Raw genomic sequence first — 20,465 nt, forward strand, 5'->3', positions numbered from 1 at the left:
GTCTGGCTCTGGAGGCTTGAGGGGCTCAAGTGCTTAGTCAGGTTACTGTTGTTTTTCTCGTTTCTGTCTGAAGGTGATAGAGACAGACCCCGAACCCGCCCACACTGTTCTGGAAGACAGCAGCCGAGAGCTAGAACTTCGAATCAGTGCCATTGTTGATTACACCCAGTTCAAGCTAGAAGCTAACTTGGTGCAGTTCAAGGAGACCTTGCTCTTCCAGACCAGGGTGTTCAAGTGAGTAACTGAGATTTCACAGGGACAACTCAGAAAAACTGGTTCTTCTTCAAGCGATGTCCCTGTGGGTGCTCCACTTCAGGTATTGCTGCGTCCCGGCGCTGTTTAAAGAGATTTTCGGTAGCAGTGTCTGTCTGGGTACCGCGTGCACAGTAGTCATCCTGCAGCACCATTAGCGCCTCATCTAGTGCGTGCGCCATCCGACCCCCTCAGTTCCTTCTCAGCAGTCCTTGGCCTGAGACGGAGCTCTGTGGCAGTGTCCCAACATCTTTTGCTCAACCTTAACAAATTAAATTAGATTGTTTAGTAGAGTTTAGTAGTTAAGTAGTTCAGTTAGTATTGGAGTACCTCCTTAGCATTTGAGTAAAAAAAAACAAAAAAAACACTTTTCTTTTTTATGTTAGCTTCTTCCGAAGCGGGAAACCTATCCCCACTACAAAAGGCCTGGTTCCCCAGGATTTAGAGATGCGACTCATGCTGCGAAGCAATGTCCATCTCTGATGGGCACTCCTTCTGTGTCTGTTGCCTCGGGGAGTTGCACATCCCTCAGAAGTGCGCTCACTGTAGCAACCTAAAAGCGAGAACCAGGCGTGACAGAAACCTATGCCTAAAGCTGATCCTCATGGAAAAAATCACTTCAGCCAGCCTCTGACACAGGAGAGAAAACCTCTCCTTCTGGTGGCTCCCCAGGCACAGCCTCAACAAAGGAGAGCACCCAGTCCTCCAAAAATACGAAGAAAGAGCCGCAACCTCCCCACATAGAGAGAGACAGAAAAAGAAGGGGTCTCTAACCAGGTCGCTGTCCTTGGTGCTGACCTCCATACGGGTGAGCACCGTTGAGGCATCAGGCACTTCCGGCACCATCCACACCAGGATCTCTGCCGAGCCCCACTGCAAGGAGAAGGAGTTGAGGCATAAACATGTCTCCCCCATCAACGACATCAACCACTCCAGTGAGAGACATGGTGCCAAGGTCCTCACCAGTGGCCATGCCCCCATCCCTGGCACCGACAAGTACATTGGCACCAAGCTACAGACCCAAGACAGCACATAAGCCACCGTCACAGACAACCAGTACCATCTAAATCAACAGCATCGACACTGACGGTACTGAAACTGATGGCACTGCAGCAATTCTGACAACATAAAGACATTGCAGTCTCAGTGTTGCAGTCACCCCCGTTCAGCCCTGGTGATTCTCCTGAGCATACTAATATACAGCAAATGATATCGCCTGTCACCCCATCTAGACTGAGCAATGAAGATAATGATCAAGACGAAAGTCTCTTTTCATCTCAACACTTTTCACCCACTGAATGGAGGAAACCTTGGGAACCCATGAGACTCGAAATCCAGTACAGACAAGACGTACAACCTTGGTATGGGCAGCCATGGATGTGCCTACCTATGCTATGGATCCCTAGGGATCCTTGAGCAGCATAGAGAGTTCATCATACCAGACCAGCGACTCCAACCAGGGGCAAAATCTGGTCACCCTTGATCCTGCCAGCAGGTAGGGGATCTTGGGGGACAACTACTGCACCGGTGGGGTGCAAAATAAACTTTATTAAGAAAATGCATAAACAGGGAAAATTCAATAGTGAGGGGTATGGGGTTTGTTAAGGTAGACAGTTGGGGAGGGGTTTCTTTTAGTAAATAGTATAGGGGGTTTCAGTAGTGGGGTACAATAAAGTAGGGTACAATACAGTTGGTAACCAATTAACACTGAAGTATAAATGTAACAGGTAGCTAACAATTTCTATGTAAAGGGTGTGTCACAGCAGCATATAACCAACTAACAGTTATGGGTAAAATGTGTTAAATAACCAACAACTCTAGGTAAAACTGTGTTGCAGTGGTGTAAATGTAAAATGTGAGGTGTGTCAGAGAGAAAAACGGGTAACCAATGGGGTTTTATGCTAGATTTCAGCAATACAATTGAGGTTTGGCAGCAGTAGGAGCGGGGTGAACACGTGGGGGAAGGGATTAAAGGAGAGAGAGAGAGAGAGAGAAAGGCAGTGGTAGAGGAATGAGGTTGGGGGATGGGGGAAGAGGAGCACGTGGTGGAGCAGAGAGCAAAGGCAGAGGCGCTGCGGAGGGAGATTTGAACTCAGGGAGACACAGAGAGCAGACAGGCTGCAAGTTTAAACAGCAGAGAGACTGCAAGGAGTGACTGGGGAGCTCGTGGGGGACACGGGCAAGCTCGGGGGGAGGTTAGGGCAGCGGGAAGACAGACTTAACCGCAGTTATACAGAACACAGCAAAATCTTATCTATGATCTAACTTAACCAAGACTACACAAATTAGCAAGCAACAGAACACAATGCAACAATTTTTTAAACTTAATTTACAGAGCACAATACAAACAATACTCTAAACCTAACTTAACCACAGCTATGCAAAATGAAATTACAACTTATCTAGACTAAGAACCTGATTGCCAGCAGCCCAGGATACAGTCCAGGAAGGCACAGCTTAGCAGCGGCACAGGCTTATTTTTAGCAGCAAAGGCGCTGCGGAGCAAGAAACAGATTACAGATACAGACCAAGGAGTTAGCTTGGGTCTGTCTGCTGGGGAAACAAGGCCAGCAGCTAGGACAGGGGGAGTTTGCAAGAGGGAGTTCTTACCAATCCCCAGGACAGCAGCAAGCACAGAGACAGGAACAGCAGTAGCATCGGAGGATGGAGAGAGGACTCGATTCGCTTACAATGATCAGGAGATCTCCAGGCACAAATTGGTTGTTCGTGGGAGGGAAGTTTAAAAACGGGGGTATGCTCAAAAACAAACGAAAGTGGGGAGAGGGCCCCCCAAAGACTTAGGCAGTTTCCCACCAGTACTTTTGATTGGCTCCTCTTGATACAGGGGAGGAGAGAAGGCAGGGAAAGGCTGCAGGTAAGCATAGGCATGCCTGGGCATGTTCTGAGCCACAGGTATGACTCATATGCTTAATTAGTTGGCCACTTCAGGTCTTGCATTTCTGGGCAGCGCCCCCCACACCGAGCCCGGGTCTGAACAAAGGAGCCAAACAAAGAAGCAAGAAGCCCCCTCCCTAGGCAGAGCAATGGCTCCAGTTAGTCTGTACAGGCCATTCCTATGAATAGGGCTGTGACTTTAGTTAGCACAATGGCCGGGAGGGGCAGCCACACAGGACAAACAGAAAGGAGAGGGGAAAAAGGAATGCAGCAGGGGACAGCTGTAACAGACAACCTTCACCATCCCCTAGCTAGGAGACTTCAGAGGTACTGGAGGACACAGAAGAAGAGAGAGAAGAAGGCCCGGACCAGAGGTCACATCACCTGCACACAGTTCATCATTGTCCCCAGATAAAGCCGTAATGTCACAACCCTCTACCACGGCTGACAACTTCAAACAATTTCAATAACTGTTTAAAAAGTAGCCATCAGTCAAGATATCCCACTGGAGATGGTTCAGGATAACCAACATAAATTGTTACAAATCCTCCACACATCTTCATCCTCCAAGATAGCTCTCCTGATAAATGATGACATCATGGAATGGGCAGAGATGATCTGGCAAACGCTGGTGATGGTACCACCAATGTGCAAAAGGGTGGACAGAAAATATTATATCCCCACCAAGGGGATGGATTGTCTGTTCTCCCACCCACAACCCAACTCTCTAGTGGTCAAAGCTGCAAATCAACGTGGCAAAGAGCCTCAATCCAGGTCCACCACTCAGGTCAAGGACCACAAAAGGCTCGACCTTTTCAGCTGAAAAAAGTGTACTCCTCAGTGACACTACGTAAAGTTGCCAACTTTCACGCTGTAAATAAGCAACCTGGATTTCAAAATAAGCCAAAAAACAAGCTAATCCCTTGTCAAAACAAGACCAAAACAAGCCCTAAAAGAACCCCAACACTCTATGTGACGGGATCCCCGGGGTACAGTCTGGGACTGTGGGATCACTGTGCCCCCCTGAACTCTCTCCAGCCTGGGCTGTCTCTCACAATGCCTTGCTAGGGAGCAGCAGCAAACCCCTCCAGGCGCTGTGATCGCTCAGCACAACCGCATGTGGAGCCCCACACCCAGATAGATTGCAGGAATGCTCCCAGAGCCACCAGAGCCAAATCCCGCCCCCAGCTCCCGGCACTGTACCCCATGAATATACCATCTTGCACTGTTCAAGATGAGCAATGCAGATTTATTAATTGGTTCACCACTTCATCAATGGAAAGTGGACATACACCAGCCTTTGCAAAACATGAGCAGATTTGCCACACACTTCATGCAAACTCACTGGTAAAGATAAACAGTAAAACAAATTTATTGACTACAAAAGGTAGATTTTAAGTGATATTAAGTGATAGGCAAAAAGTCAGAGTTAGTTACCAAAAGAAAACAAAATCTAAGCACTCAGTCTAAACTCTCAACCCTATTAGACTGGGCAACATCTAGATTAAGCAGCTTTCCTCACCCCACTGGATATTGCAGTTCCTAGTACACAGATTTCACTCTTGAAATCTGGGCCAGTCCCCTCAGTTGGAGACTTTAGAGTGTCCTTGTTGCTTGCAGTGGAGGTGGGTGAAGGAGAAAGGCCAAGCATGGCCCCCCTGTGTTCAGTTTTATACTCTCAGTCCATGTGCTTGGGGAGCACAAATCCAGACATGTCTGGGGGCATTGCTGAGTCTCCAGGCAAGGTTGAGCAATTCCCCTGGTGTGGCCTCATGCAGGCGAGTCATTGAATTGTAGCTCCCTTGCTGGACAATGGTTGTTGATGGGTTGTTTGACACCCCCCGGGTGTTGGTTACTTTCCTTGCTGTTGCCTCTGGGGAGCTAATATCTGGCCTAGCCAGGCAAGAACCAGGAACTTCAAATTGTTTAAAGCACAATCCACGTGCACGTCATGTCGTCCCATGTGCAGGTCACCACGCACAGGCATGCAGGCGACGCAGCAGCTGGAGCCAAATGCCAATCACCATTCAAGCTTTTTGATTGGCTGGGCCTGGGGGCGGGGTGGGGCCGGGAGCCAATTAAAAAAAAGAAGCAACAAGTAACAAGCTACTTTAAAAGCCCTAGCAAGCCCCCAAACTAGCCAACACTAGGCAACTCAGCCTAAAACAAGCCCAATTTCTGTTTATTTTCCGTGGGTTTGGACACAAAAACATTGCCCACAACAAAGACAATACAAACTACAAAGAAACAGACAGCAACTACAGAGCTGGAGAATACCTCAAAGTCAGCCCTTAGCATCGCAACTGGCTTCCTCCAAACAACAGTTTTGAATATTTGGTCTAGGGTCTGCACGACCTCCCCCACTATACAGCGCCAATACCATGTTTCTTTGACTATCGACTATGCCCATTTTACCAAGTCTAGGCATCAATAACAATGGATCAATGGGTTGTGGAGATTGTAAGATTGGGCTATGCCATCTCCTTTCTCTCCCACCCCTCTACCTCAGCCCCTTCCCTGTCACTCTTCAGGGACTCTTCTCATGAGCACCTTTTAAGACAGGAAGTAAACCATCTTCTACAGTTAGGTGCCATGGAGCAAGTTCTCCCACAACAAAGAGGGAAGGGTTTTTACTCCCACTATTTCTTGACCCAGAAGAAAAATGGTGGCTGGAGACCCATTCTGGATCTCAGAAAGCTCAACAAATTTGTACAAACCCAAAGATTCAAGATGGTCACACTGGCCACAGTAATACCAGCGCTAGACAGCGGGGACTGGTTTTCAGCCCTCGACCTACAAGATGCATATTTTCACATTATCATACACACCCCTCACAGATGGTTTCTACAGTTAACAGTGCGGGGTGATCACTGTCTATACAGAGTACTACCTTTTGGCCTCTCCACCTCACCAAGAGTCTTTCCCCAAACCCTTGCAGTAGAGGCAGCACACATACGGAACAAGGGATAATGATTTTCCCCATAGGTAGATGATTGTCTACTGAAAGGCCTGACTCGAGAAGAAGTGATAAACATTGTGTAGAAGACTATCACACGCTTCCAGAATCTAGGGTTACAAATAAATTAACAAAATCAACCCTACTTCCAGTACAACAACTGCACTTCATCGGGGCACACCTCGACTCCACACAGGTCAGAGTATCAGTACCTGAACCAATTCGTAACATTGACCGGCCTCATCTAAGTAGTCAACAACAGCCCTCAAACATCAGCATGAACCTGCTTACAACTATTAGGTCACATGGCAGCCATAATATTTGTGGTAAGACATGCAAGACTTCATACGTGCTTCCCACAAGCCTGGCTGAGCTTAGTATATATCCCCAGCAAACACAGCCTGAACAAGAGATGAACTGCACCACCAAAAGTCTTGGTCTCCTTACAGTGGTGGACAAAACCAGAGAATGTGTGCATGGGGATCCCCTTTCAGCAGGATCCACCATCAATAAACCAACTCACTGTTCAAGGCAGGTAGTTAACAGTGGAAACCTGACTACACATCAATCTGCTAGCGCTACATGCAGTATGCAATGCCAGCAGGCACTTCCTACCAGGGATAAAGAATCCATCAGTGGATAATGACCGGCAATATAACATGCATGTTCTATATCAGTCACCAAGGAGGAGCTCACTCCTTCTCATTATGCACCGAGGCCATGAAACTGTGGAACTGGTGCATACACCACAAAGTAAACATCTTGCCCTCCTATCTCCGCAGATGCCAGAACATGGTGCCAGACACACTAAGCAGACAGTTTTCCCAGGAACATGAATGGGAAATAACTGAATCCTACAGTCAATATTTCAATGATGGGGCTTCCCCCCGTCAACCTGTTTGCATCGTCACTAAACCACAAATGCCCACTCTTTTGCTCAAGATCAGGACTGGGACCCCCGTCACTGGGGGATGCCTTCCTCATCACATGGGACACATCACTCATGTATGCATTCCCACCGATCCCACTGATCTCACGAGTGATACAGAAGATACGTGCTGACAAGACCCACATCGTACTCACAGTCCCAATGTGGCCCAGGCAGACCTGGTACCCTGTCCTGATGCACATGGCAGTATGCACCCCATGAACTCTTCCACTGTGGGCCGATCTCCTCTCAGAGAACAAAGGCAGGACTCTCCACCCAAATCCAGAGAAACTTCACCTGAAAGTCTGGCTTCAACATGGTTCCAACACGACGAATTAGCCGGTTCAGAACAAGTTAAACACATTACTAAATAGCAGGAGATCGACCACTCGCAATACTTACCTGCAAAAATAGAAAAGATTCACAGTATGGTGTTGACAAAAACAGTTAACCGCAGTTACAGTGCCACTCCCATTAGTGCTGGACTACATACTAGAACTGAAGAAATCGGGTCTCTCAACAAGCTCAGTTAAACTACACCTCGCAGCTATTGTAGCCTTCCACCATAAGATCAAGGGAATCTCGATATTTGCATGCCCAGTCACCAACTGTTTCCTCACTGCCATACAGAACATTTACCCAGAAGTCCAACAACCTACGCCGGCATGGGATTTAAACCTAGTGCTTAAACGCCTCACTAGACCCCCATCTGAGCCCTTAGCTACCTGCTCCCTGCTTCATCCATCGATGAAGACCACCTCCATTCAACAAGTAAGTGAGATGGGGTGCTCATGGCTGACCCCCCTTATACCATATTCTTTAAAGACAAGGTCACATTGAGACCACACCCGAAATTCTTACCTAAAATATCAACATCCTTCCATATAAACCAACCCATACACCTCCCTATGTTTTATCCCAAACCACATGGGAGCTCACAAGAGACTATCTTACATACACTAGATGTCAGATGAGCAATAGCATTTTATTTAGATAAAACCAAGCCTTTCTGGAAGTCCTTTTTTTTTCCACAACAGAGTGCTCCAAGGGAAGCACAATATCCACGCAACCTCTACCTGCATCCAACTCTGTTATCATACGAATAACACAGAATCCCCAGAGGGGATCAGATTCCACTCTACATGCTCAATAGCAATGTCCATAGAGTTCTTGAACAATGTACCGATAATAGACATATGCAGAATGACTACCTGGGCCTCTGTGCACACGTTCACAAACCATTATGCAATCACTCAAAGCTCAAGGTCAGACGCCATAATAGGCCTCACCATGCTCTCTTCAATGGCCCAAGCGAATCTTAAGTCCCTTACATCCACTGCTCTACAATCACCTGAAGTGGAGCACCCACAGGGACATCACTCAAAGAAGAGGAGGTTACTCACCCTGTGCAGTAACTGAGATTTTTCGAGATGAGTGCCCCTGTGGGGGCTCCACTACCCACCCTCCTCCCCTCTACTTCGGAGTTTGCAGTAAGGTCTCTACAGTAGAGAAGGAACAGAGAGGGTTGGGTCACGCGTGCGCTAGAAGAGGCGCCAATGATGCCACAAGACGACTACTGTGCCTGTGCGACTCAGACGGACACTGCTACCAAAAATCTCCGATCCATGGCACTGGGACGCACCAACACCTGAAGTGGAGCACCCACAGGGACAGCACTCGAAGAACCTCAGTTACTGCACAGGGTGAGTAACCGTCTCTGCTACCAGTGAAGGAAGTGGTATTGTAGAGCCAGGGCCAACTCACTCCAAAGTACTACTAAGCTACAGGTGTTAGTGCTCATCTCCCCAACCCCCTGGGACAGTTGGAGGCTCAGTGCTCTGACATTAGCCTGCCATGTCCCTAGACGGGAGCTTCTGGGAAGTACCCTAGATACTCATTCATAAGTCCAGTTTTTTAGTAAAAAAGGGAAGCACCGGAGAAGGAGGTCGGCTTAAGAATGGGTATAGAGAGGGAGAGGTGGGACGCAGCCCCTCCCCCCAACAGAGGGAGCAAGGAGAGGCAGCACAGCCAGCAGAGCCAGAAGGGAAGAGGTGGGGCCAGAGTCTCTCCCCTTCTGGCCACGCTGCTCTGCCCCCAGCCTTCGAAGCTGCCCTCTGGCTGGCAGGCTGCAGCCATGCCGCTCGGCCCCGCCCCCCAGAGCAGGCTGCGGCCATGCACTGTCCAGCCCCCTGGAGCGTGCTGTGGCCATGCTGCCCGGCCCAGCCCACGGGACATGCTGCGGCCACGCTGCCCAGCCTGCCGGAGCAGCTCCAGCCAGGTCAGAGACATCCTCCCTGGCCCTCCCCAGATAAGGTGGGAAAGGATGGGATGGGGAGAGTGTGGGAGTCCCGGGCTAGGGGTGGGGTCATGTGGGGGATGGTCACAGGGGTTACTCCCCTGACCCCCAGCTTCTCCCCCCAAAGAATTTCCCCACCAGTTGCTGTCCTGGCCCGTCAGGGTAAGCAGCTGGCGCGCTGGGACACTTCGTTTACTTAGGTTTACCTCCGTGCCTGCAGACACTTGAGGTAAACAAACCATCTCAGCCCATCAGCAGCTTATCCTGATGGCCCGGGAGCCAAAGTTATAAAATTTTTCCATTGTTACTTATCCATCTTGGGGGAGTCGGCTTATAAACGAACCGGCTTATGATGGCGTATATACGGTAGTTCAGTTTGTTTGCTGTTGTTTCCGACAGCTGATAAGCACCAGGAGGCAGAAGAGTTGCTACTGCTTGTGCCAGGGCTCTGGGTGCCTGTCAGAAGGCTTGCCATGGCACTGTCTTCTGGGGCCCAGACATTATCCCACATCCTGGCATTTACATTCTGCCTCCCAGCTCCCTCCTTTGCACTGGAGGAATCGTCCTTGATCCCATTCTGCTTCACAGGGCCTGGTGTCACTGAAATAAATAAGTCCCATAAACAAAGCAAGGTGCTGTGCGGTATGGCTGACACCAGATAGTTGCCACACTCATCCCTAGAGCCGACTACATTTATTTTGGTCCAGAGAGTGACTACTGTACCAGTCAGGGCCCAAGCCTACAAGGCATTTATGTTCCGAACTCCCGTTAGAGTGATTCTTACCCTGATTACATACTGCCAGCATTCAGCCCAAATTACTACACAGTCCTAAAAACAGGCCTTATTTCACTGATGGCGAATGCCAAAGTTACCAGACGTGTAACAGGTTTGTCAGTTGCAAGACGCAGAAGTAGAAATCGTTCTGCTGTCACGAGCCGCCGGTGCCAGCCCCTCCAGTATAATGTGGGGTGGTGCTAGGATTGCCCCGAGCCCTCGCTCCAGGCAGGCAGGATACACTGTTGAACCATCTGCTGAAATGCGTGGGCCACATTCTGCTCCCCTTCCGCAAGCTGAACGGCACTTGTGGACCCCTTCCAATTGATGCCACGGCTTGCAGAGCAAAGCGCTACTCAGCATGAGTAAGGGTGTCAGAATCTGACCCGAGATGATTTTTCAGTGCTTCTGTTAGATAAGTTATTTCTTCTCCCTTTTCCCCGGCTGCCTTTGCAGGTTCCAGCTGTCCAATAAGGGGAATGTGGCGCTGGAGTACTCCTGGAAGGTGGTCATGGAGGACAGCAGAAGGGCAGTCAACTTTACCAAAGAACCGTTGCCATGCAGTCCTGAAGGTACAGCAATCAGCCCCCTCTCCCCCCGACCTGGCGCTCCCCACAGCAGCTTCCTCCTGTAACCCATAGGGGCTTTGCAGCATTCAGGGAACCTGAGAGCTCAGGGAGCAGGCTGGGCCTCTTTGCCTGAGGCACCAGCACAGCAGAGTTCTGAAGGTGACATCATAACTCTGCTCCTCCCCCATCATCCTGAGGCAAGTGGCTTCTTTCAGGTTTGGATAAAGAATTTTCCTTTTTCCCCTCTTATTGCTTTCTTTCCCGCTCCCCCACCTTCAGAGTGCCCAGGACTGGTATGGCAGAGCTGCTGGGCACTGTGGAAAGGTCAGCAAAGGTCAGAGAGGTCAGCCACATGTTGGGGGTGGGGGGTCAGGAGCTGAAAAGGGAGCATGGGGGGAGTCCTGTTGGAGGGTCTCAGGGTAATGGCATCAAGGTCACTGCTAGGGTCCGGTCAGCACTGCCAACTGGGCTGTTCAAAGTCTGGTCGGCAGTGCTTCAGGACTAAGGCAGGCTAGTCCCTACCTGCCCTGGCTGGCACTGCGCTGCACCCCAGAAGCAGCCGGCAGGTCCAGCTCCGAGGTGGAGGGGCCACAGGGCTCCACGTGCTGCCCCCGCCCCGAGCACCGGCTGCACACTGGGGGCGGGAGTCGGTGCCTGTGGATGTGAGCGGCGCACGGAGCCTCCTGGCCCCCATCCTAGGACCTAGACCTGCTGGCTGCTTTCGGGGCACACGCAGCATGGTGCCAGGACAGACAGGGAGCCTACCTTAGCCCCCCGCTCTTCCCACTGTGCCACTGACTGGGACCCACCCGAGGTAACTCCATGCCCGAACCCTGAGCCCCAACCCCCTGTCCCAGCCCTGAGCCCCCCCAAATCCAGAGCCCTCTCCTGCACCCCAAACCCCTCATCTCCGGCCCCACCCCAGAGCCTGCATCCCCTCCCTAGAGCCCTGACCCCCCTGCACCCCAACCCCCTGTCCCAGCCCAGAGACCCCACACACCCCAAACCCCTCATCCCTGGCCCCACCCCAGAACCATCACCCACTCCTGAACCACAACTCCCTGCCTCAACCTGCAGCCCCCTCCCACACTCCAAATCCTTCAGCCCTACCCCCCCGCCGGGGGGCCCCGCCGGCCCCCCCCCCCCCTCACCCTCTGCTGCACCCCAAACCCCTCATCCCCTGCTGCACCCCAACTGCCTGCCCCAGCCAAGAGCCCCCTCCCACATCCTGGATTCTGAGTCATCACTCAGCATTTCACGGCAGAGATATGGAATCGTAGAATCATAGGACTGGAAGGGATCTCGAAAGGTCTTCTAGTCCAGTCCCCTGCACATTATCTTTCTGGGGACTGAAGTTTAGCTGACTGGTCTGTAATTCCCCAGGGTGTCCTTAGTCCCCTTTTTATAGCTTGGTGCTATATTTGCCCTTTTCCAGCCCTCTGGAATCTCTCCCGTCTTCCGTGACTTTTCAAAGATAATCGCTAATGGCTCAGACATCTCCTTAGTCAGCCCCTTGAGTATCCTAGGATGTATTTCATCATGCTCTGATGACTTGAAAATATCTAACTTGTCTAAGTAATTTTTAACTTAGTCTTTCCCTACTTTAGCCTCTGATCCTAACTCATTTTCACTGGCATTCACTATGTTAGACGTCCAATCACTGCTAACCTTTTTAGTGAAAATGGAAACAAAAAAGTCATTTAGCACTTCTGCCATTTCCACATTTTCTGGTATTGTTCCTCCCCCCCACACACACTGATGAATTATTGTTTTCACTCCTCTTAGGCCCTGATTCAACAAGGCCCCTAAGCATGTGCATAACTTCAAACACAGACATGCTTATTATGCACACGCTTAATAGCCTTGTTGAACTGGTGCCACAATATAGACATACTTTTCCTCCTGCTTGCAAAATATTTGTAATTAAAGCTGCATTTTTGTTTTTAAGATAGTCCCATACGTGTAGCAGCAGGGACAGTTCAATTATGTGATGCTCTCTTCCAACATGGCCTAGCCTGCTCTCTCTGAGGCATGAGGGAGCTTTGCTAAATGCTTCTGTGCATCTTTAACATGTCTTCAGCTGCTGTGCAGCATATTATGCAGCCAGCTACCAAAAGGGTGAGAAGGACAAGGACTAGATTTTTTATGAGTAAAACTAACACCAGCAGTTAAATTCGCTAGGATGGAAATAAGCACTCTCAATCCTCATGCCTCAAGGCATAAACTCATCGCCAGATGCGTCAGGAAGGAAATTCTCCCACAGTGTAATGTATAAATCGGTGTACTGAAGGAATTTAACATCTGGCAATGGCCATGCCCTGAGTAAGGGTGCACTGGACCATTGGGCTGTTCCATTATGCCCCTGCTTTGTGGTTTGATGGCAATGGCGATGGCGATGGCTGGCTGTGGAAGCTTGATAAACAGCGGAAGAGAAGACCAGACACTGCAATATACACCTGTGCTGTCCCTTGATCACTTAATGTCTGCTACCTTTTCAGCTGAAAGCACATACACACAATGAGCCACATTCTGCCCTCAGATTCATCTGTGCAACCCTGCTAACCAGGCATGGATGATAACGGCCCATATAGGTACTTACATAGCCTTGGTCACAGTGGTCTCTGGGCACCGCGTTCAGACCACCGTGATGGGGTGTCTTTCAGCATTTTGATTTCATGCCCTTATAAGGAACTTTTCTAGGTCTTTTTCAGCATAGGAGGAGTTAGGAAGAGGCAGTGCAGAAGTGATGACATGAAGCTACATTACACCTTTCACTAACCCTGGTTGGAATCATCCTTGGAAAGGGCTTGCGAAGGGGGATAGCCTTTGTGTGGTCTTTAAACCAAATCCCCTCGGCCTTCTGTCCATCATACTGAATCGGAGGGTCTGGGCTCAGAACAAGAGGTTTCATCCTCAAAGACAAATCCAGTGAAACTGACCTAACCACCCATTCCTCAACACAGGAGAGTTCCCATCTGCCACATCTGCTGCCTCCACCAAAATACCATGCAGTCGACCCGCCAGCCAGCTAGGCAGTGTTCTGGAGAGTGTCTCATCCTTCCTGTGTGCTGTTGCTGCTCTCCCTCCATTCTCTGTGGAACCCAGCAGTGGAATCATCCCAGCCGGGAAGAAGCAGCAGTTCCTGTTGAAATTCTCCCCACTGGAAGTGGGAGAGTTTGAGGGCCACCTACTCTGCAGGTAGGAAGCACTCTGGGTGGGTTGCATCTTGACACGTGCTAGTAACAGGGAATTATTGTCCAAAGTACTTTGGTGTGAATGGGATTCGGTGCTCCCTGGAATGGATGGGCCGACAATGCAGTCGAGGAAAGGTGGGGCATCAAAAACCTACTGCTTTGTTTAGTCCCAGCTTGGAAGCCATCAGCCCTGGGACCAAACCTGTGCCACCCCTTTGGATCCCTTAGGCTGTTTAGTTCTGGAGAGGAGGTGATCAGGGATGATATAGAATCATAGAATATCAGGGTTGGAAGAGACCTCAGGAGGTCATCTAGCCCCACCCCCTGCTCAAAGCAGGACCAAACCCAACTAAGTCATCGCAGTCGGGCCTTAAAAACCTCTAAGGAAGGAGATTCCACCACCTCCCTAGGTAACCCATTCCAGTGCTTCACCACCCTCCTAGTGAAATAGTGTTTCCTAATAGCCAACCTAGACCTCCCTCACTGCAACTTGAGACCATTGCTCCTTGTTTTGTCATCTGCTATCACTGAGAACAGCCTAGATCCATCCTCTTTGGAACCCCCTTTCAGGTAGTTGAAAGCAGCTATCAAATCCCCCCTCATTCTTCTCTTCTGCAGACAAAATAATCCCAGTTCCCTCAGCCTCTCTTCATAAGTCATGTGCTCCAGCCCCCTAATCATTTTCATTGCCCTCTGCTGGACTCTCTCCAATTTGTCCACATCCTTTCTGTAGTGGGGGGTCCAAAACTGGACACAATACTCCAGATGTGGTCTCACCAGTGCCGAATAGAGAGGAATGATCACATCCCTCGATCTGCTGGAAATGCCCCTACTAATACCGCCCAATATGCCATTACCCTTCTTAGCAACAAGGGCACACTGCTGACTCATATCCAGCTTCTCATCCACTGTAACCCCCAGGTCCTTTTCTGCAGAACTGCTACTTAGCCAGTCAGTCCCTAGTCTGTAACAGTGAATGGGATTCTTCCTTCCTAAGTGCAGGATTCTGCACTTGTCCTTGTTGAACCTCATCAGATTTCTTTTAGCCCAATCTGCCAATTTGTCTAGGTCACTCTGGACCCTATCCTTACCCTCCAGCATATCTACCTCTCTCCCACAGCTTAGTGTCATCCGCGAACTTGCTGAGGGTGCAATCCATCCCATCATCCAGATCATTAATGAAGATGTTGAACAAAACCAGCCCCAGGACAGACCCCTGGGGGCACTCGGCTTGATACTGGCTGCCAACTAGACATGGAGCCGTTGATCACTACCCGTTGAACCCTACGATCTAGCCAGCTTTGTATCCACCTTATAGTCCATTCGTCCAATCCATACTTCTTAACTTGATGGCAAGAATACTGTGGGAGACTGTGTCAAAAGCTTTGCTAAAGTCAAGGTATATCACGTCCACTGCTTTCTCTATATTCACAGAGACAGTTATCTAATCATAGAAGGCAGTCAGGTTGGTCAGACATGACTGGGTTTGTGACAACCGGGAGAACCATATGGTGTCTTGCCTGCCTGGTGCAAAGGTTGCAGATCTCTCGAGGCATCTGGATAGACTTATGTGTAGTGCTGGGGAGGAGCCGGTGATCATGGTACATGTAGGTACCAATGACCTAGGGAAGGGTAGGAGAGATGTCCTGGGGCCAAATTTAGGCTGCTAGGAAAGAGACGGGGGAAAGCCGACTGCTGCAGAGGAACACGGGATCAGACAGAGACTTCTCTTAGGGGAGAGTCTATTGATCGAGATTCTCTAGGTTTTAGTCAGGAGGAGAGGATGGAAGAGGAAAATGTAAGGGCCAGATCAGATGAGAAGCATTCACATAAAAAAGAATCTGACACATCAGAAAAGGGCAGACAAATAAACAGGGACAGGTTTTTAAAGTGCTTGTACACAAATGCTAGAAGTCTAAATAATAAGATGGGTGAACTAGATTCCCGCATGATAAAGGAGGATATTGATATAATAGGCATCACAGAAACCTGGTGGACTGAGGACAATCAATGGGACAAAATATATCGGAAGGACAGAACAGGTCGTGTGGGGAGAGGGGGAGGGGAGTGTCACTATATGTGAAAGAAAATGTTGAATCAAATGAAGTAAAAATCTTAAATGAATCCACATGTTCCATAGAGACTCTATGGATAGTAATTCCATGCTCTAATAAGAATATAACAGTAGGGATCTATTATCGACCACCTGACCAGGACAGTGATAGTGACAATGAAATGCTAAGGGAGATTAGAGAGGCTATCAAAATTAAGAACTCAATAATAGTGGGGGTTTCAATTATCCCCATATTGACTGGGTACGTCACCTCAGGACGAAATGCAGAGACAAAATTTCTCGATACTTTAAATTACTGCTTCTTGGAGCAGCTGGTACAGGAACCCACAAGAGGAGAGGCAACTCTCGATTTAGTCCTGAGTGGAGCGCAGGATCTGGTCCAAGAGGTAACTATAACAGGACCGCTTGGAAATAGTGACCATAATATAATGACTTTAACATTCCTGTGGTGGGAAGAACATCTCAGCAGCCCAACACTGTGGCATTTAATTTCAGAAAGGGGAACTACGCAAAAATGAGGAAGTTAGTTAAACAGAAATTAAAAGGTACAGTGACTAGAGTGAAATCCCTGCAAGCTACCTGGACACTTTTCAAAGACACCATAATAGAGGCCCAACTTAAATGTATACCCCCAAATTAAAAAACACAATAAAAGAACTAAAAAAGAGCCACCGTGGCTTAACAACCATGTAAAAGAAGCAGTGAGAGATAAAAAGGCATCTTTTTAAAAAGTGGAAGTCATCTCCTAGTGAGGTAAATAGAAAAGAGCATAAACACTGCCAAATTAAGTGCAAGAATGTAATAAGAAAAACCAAAAAGGAATTTGAAGAACGGCTAGCCAAAAACTCCAACGGTAATAACAAAATGTTTTTTAAGTACATCAGAAGCAGGAAGCCTGCTAAACAACCAGTGGGGCCCCTGGATGATCGAGATACAAAAGGAGCGCTTAAAGACGATAAAGTCATTGCAGAGAAACTAAATGGATTCTTTGCTTCAGTCTTCACAGCTGATGATGCTAGGGAGATTCCCAAACCTGAGCCGTCCTTTGTAAGTGACAAATCTGAGGAATTGTCACATATGGAAGTGTCATTAGAGGAGGTTTTGGAATTAATTGATAAACTTAACAGTAACAAGTCACCAGGACCAGATGGCATTCACCCAAGAGTTCTGAAAGAACTCAAATGTGAAATTGCAGAACTATTAACTAGGGTTTGTAACCTGTCCTTTAAATCAGCTTCTGTACCAAACGACTGGAAGATAGCTAATGTAACACCAATATTTAAAAAGGGCTCTAGAGGTGATCCCGGCAATTACAGACTGGTAAGTCTAATGTCAGTACCGGGCAAATTAGTTCAAACAATAGTAAAGAATAAAATTGTCAGACACATAGAAGAACATAAATTGTTGGGCAAAAGTCAACATGGTTTCTGTAAAGGGAAATCATGTCCTACTAATCTATTAGAGTTCTTTGAAGGGGTCAACAAACATATGGACAAGGGGGGTCCAGTGGACATAGTGTACTTAGATTTCCAGAAAGCCTTTGACAAGGTCCCTCACCAAAGGCTCTTACGTAAATAAAGTTGCCCTGGGATAAGAAGGAAGGTCCTTTCATAAATTGAGAACTGGTTAAAAGACAGGGAACAAAGGGTAGAAATGAATGGTAAATTTTCAGAATGGAAAGGGGTAACTAGTGGTGTTCCCCAAGGGTCAGTCCTAGGACCAATCCTATTCAACTTATTCATAAATGATCTGGAGAACGGGGTAAACCGTGTGGTGGCAAAGTTTGCAGGTGATACTAAACTGTTCAAGATAGTTAAGACCAAAGCAGACTGTGAAGAACTTCAAAAAGATCTCACAAAACTAAGTGATTGGGCAACAAAATGGCAAATTAAATTTAATGTGGATAAATGTAAAGTAATGCACATGGGAAAAAATAACCCCAACTATACATACAATATGAGGGGGGCTAATTTAGCTACAACTAATCAGGAAAGAGATCTCATCATGGATAGTTCTCTGAAGACGTCCACAGTGTGCAGCGGCAGTCAAAAAAGCAAACAGGATGTTAGGAATCATTAAAAGGATAGAGAATAAGACAGAGAATATCTTATTGCCCTTATATAAATCCATGGTATGCCCACATCTTGAATACTATGTACAGATGTGGTCTCCTCATCTCAAAGAAGATATACTGGCATTAGAAAAAGTTCAGAGAAGGGCAACTAAAATGATTAGGGGTTTGGAACAAGTCCCATATGAGGAGAGATTAAAGAGGCTGGGACTTTTCAGCTTGGAAAAGAGGAGACTAAGGGGGGATATGATAGAGGTGTATAAAATCATGAGTGATGTGGAGAAAGTGAATAAGGAAAAGTTATTTACTTGTTCCCATAATATAAGAATTAGGGGCCACCAAATGAAATTAATAGGCAGCAGGTTTAAAACAAATAAAAGGAAGTTCTTCTTCACGCAGCGCACAGTCAGCCTGTGGAACTCCTTGCCTGAGGAGATTGTGAAGGCTAGGACTATAACAGCATTTAAAAGAGAACTGGATAAATTCATGGTGGTTAAGTCCATTAATGGCTATTAGCCAGGATGGATAAGGAATGGGGTCCCTACCCTCTGTTTGCCAGAGGGAGAAGATGGATGACAGGAGAAAGATCACTTGATCATTACCTGTTATATTCACTCCTTCTGGGGCACCTGGCATTGACCACAGTCAGCAGACAGGATACTGGGCTGGATGGACCTTTGGTCTGACCCAGTATGGCCGTTCTTATGTTCTTACGACTTGCCCTTGGTGAATCCATGCTGACTGTTCCTGATCACCTTCCTCTCCTCCAAGTGCTTCAAATTGATTCCTTGAGGACCTGCTCAGTGATTTTTTCCAGGGACTGAGGTGAGGCTGACTGGCCTGTAGATCCCCGGATTCTCCTCCTTCCCTTTTTTAAAGATGGGCACTACATTAGCCTTTTTCCAGTCATCCGGGACCTCCCCCGTTCGCCATGAGTTTTCAAAGATAATGGCCAATGGCTCTGCAATCACATCCGCCAACTCCCTCAGCACCCTCAGATGCAGCGCATCCGGCCCCATGGACCTGTGTATGTCCAGCTTTTCTAAATAGTCCTTAACCTCTTCTTTTGCCACTGAGGGCTGGTCACCTCCTCCCCATATTGTGCTGCCCAGTGCAGCAGTCTGGGAGCTGACCTTGTCTGTAAAGACCCAGGCAAAAAAAGCATTGAGTACTTCAGCTTTTTCCACATCATCGGTCACTAGGTTGCCTCCCCCATTCAGTAAGGGTCCCACACTTTCCCTGATCATCTTCTTGTTGCTAACATACCTGTAGAACCTTCTTGTTACCCTTAGTATCCCTTGCTAGCTGCAACTCCGATTGTGCTTTGGCCTTCGTGGTTACACCCCTGCATGCTCGAGCAATATTTTTATACTCCTCCCTAGTCATCTGTCCAAGTTTCCACTTTTGGTAAGCTTCCTTTTTCAGTTTAAGCTCACTGAAGATTTCTCTGTTAAGCCGAGCTGGTCACCTGCCATATTTGCTATTCTTTCTGCACATCGTTCCTGCGCCCTCAATAAGGCTTCTTTAAAATACAGCCGGCTCTCCTGGACTCCTTTCCCCCTCATGTTATTTTCCCAGGGGATCCTGCCCATCAGTTCCCTGAGGGAGTCAAAGTCTGCTTTTCTGAAGTCCAGGGTCCATATTCTGCTGCTCTCCTTTCTTCCTTTGTCAGGATCCTGAACTCAACCATCTCATGCTCATTACTGCCCAGGTTGCCACCCACTTCTACTTCCCCTACCAGTTCTTTCCTGTTTGTGAGCAGCTGGTCAAGAGGAGGATGGCCCCTAGTTGGTTCCTCGAGCACTTTCACCAGGAAGTTGTCCCCAACACTCTCCAAAAACTTCCTGGATTGTCTGTTCACTGCTGTGTAGGTCTCCCAGCAGATATCAGGGTCTGTGATCTGGAAACTTCTGTTAGTTGTCCAAAGAAAGCATCATCTACCTCATCCTCCTGGTCTGGTGGTCTATAGCAGATGCTCACCATGACATCACCCTTGTTGCTCTCACCTCTAAACTTAACCCAGAGACTCTCAACAGGCTTTTCTCCCGTTTCATACTGGATCTCTGAGCAATCATACTGCTCCCTTACACACAGTGCAACTCCTCCACCTTTTCTCCGCCACCTGTCCTTCCTGAACAGTTTATACCCATCCTGACAGTGCTCCAGTCATGTGAGTTACCCCACCAAGTCTGTTATTCCAATCACATCATGGTTCCGTGACTGTGCCAGGACTTCCAGTTCTCACTGCTTGTTTCCCAGGCTTCTTGCATTTGTGTACATGCACCTAAGATCATAGAATATCAGAGTTGGAAGGGACCTCAGGAGGTCATCTAGTCCAACCCCCTGCTCAAAGCAGGACCAAAGATAACTAGCCGATTGCCCTACTTTCTCAGTATGAATTAGGAGGCCTCCCCTGTTGCATCCTCCTCCTTGTGTTTCCTCCCAGTATCCCACT

At 48.3% G+C, this 20,465-nt stretch overlaps 1 protein-coding gene across 1 annotated transcript in view; it reads left to right on the forward strand.

The window, feature by feature from the left end:
* HYDIN (HYDIN axonemal central pair apparatus protein) overlaps window positions 1-20,465 on the forward strand; it is a 399,212-nt gene that overhangs the window by 339,308 nt on the left and 39,439 nt on the right. The window contains exons 68-70 of the mRNA XM_039503100.1: window positions 74-234; window positions 10,559-10,674; window positions 13,635-13,869. Of these exons, the coding sequence (XP_039359034.1) occupies window positions 74-234; window positions 10,559-10,674; window positions 13,635-13,869 (512 nt within the window). The remainder of the gene's footprint in view (window positions 1-73; window positions 235-10,558; window positions 10,675-13,634; window positions 13,870-20,465) is intronic.

This window comes from Mauremys reevesii, linkage group 16 (genome assembly GCF_016161935.1).
Source record: "Mauremys reevesii isolate NIE-2019 linkage group 16, ASM1616193v1, whole genome shotgun sequence".
NCBI lineage: Eukaryota > Metazoa > Chordata > Testudines > Geoemydidae > Mauremys > Mauremys reevesii.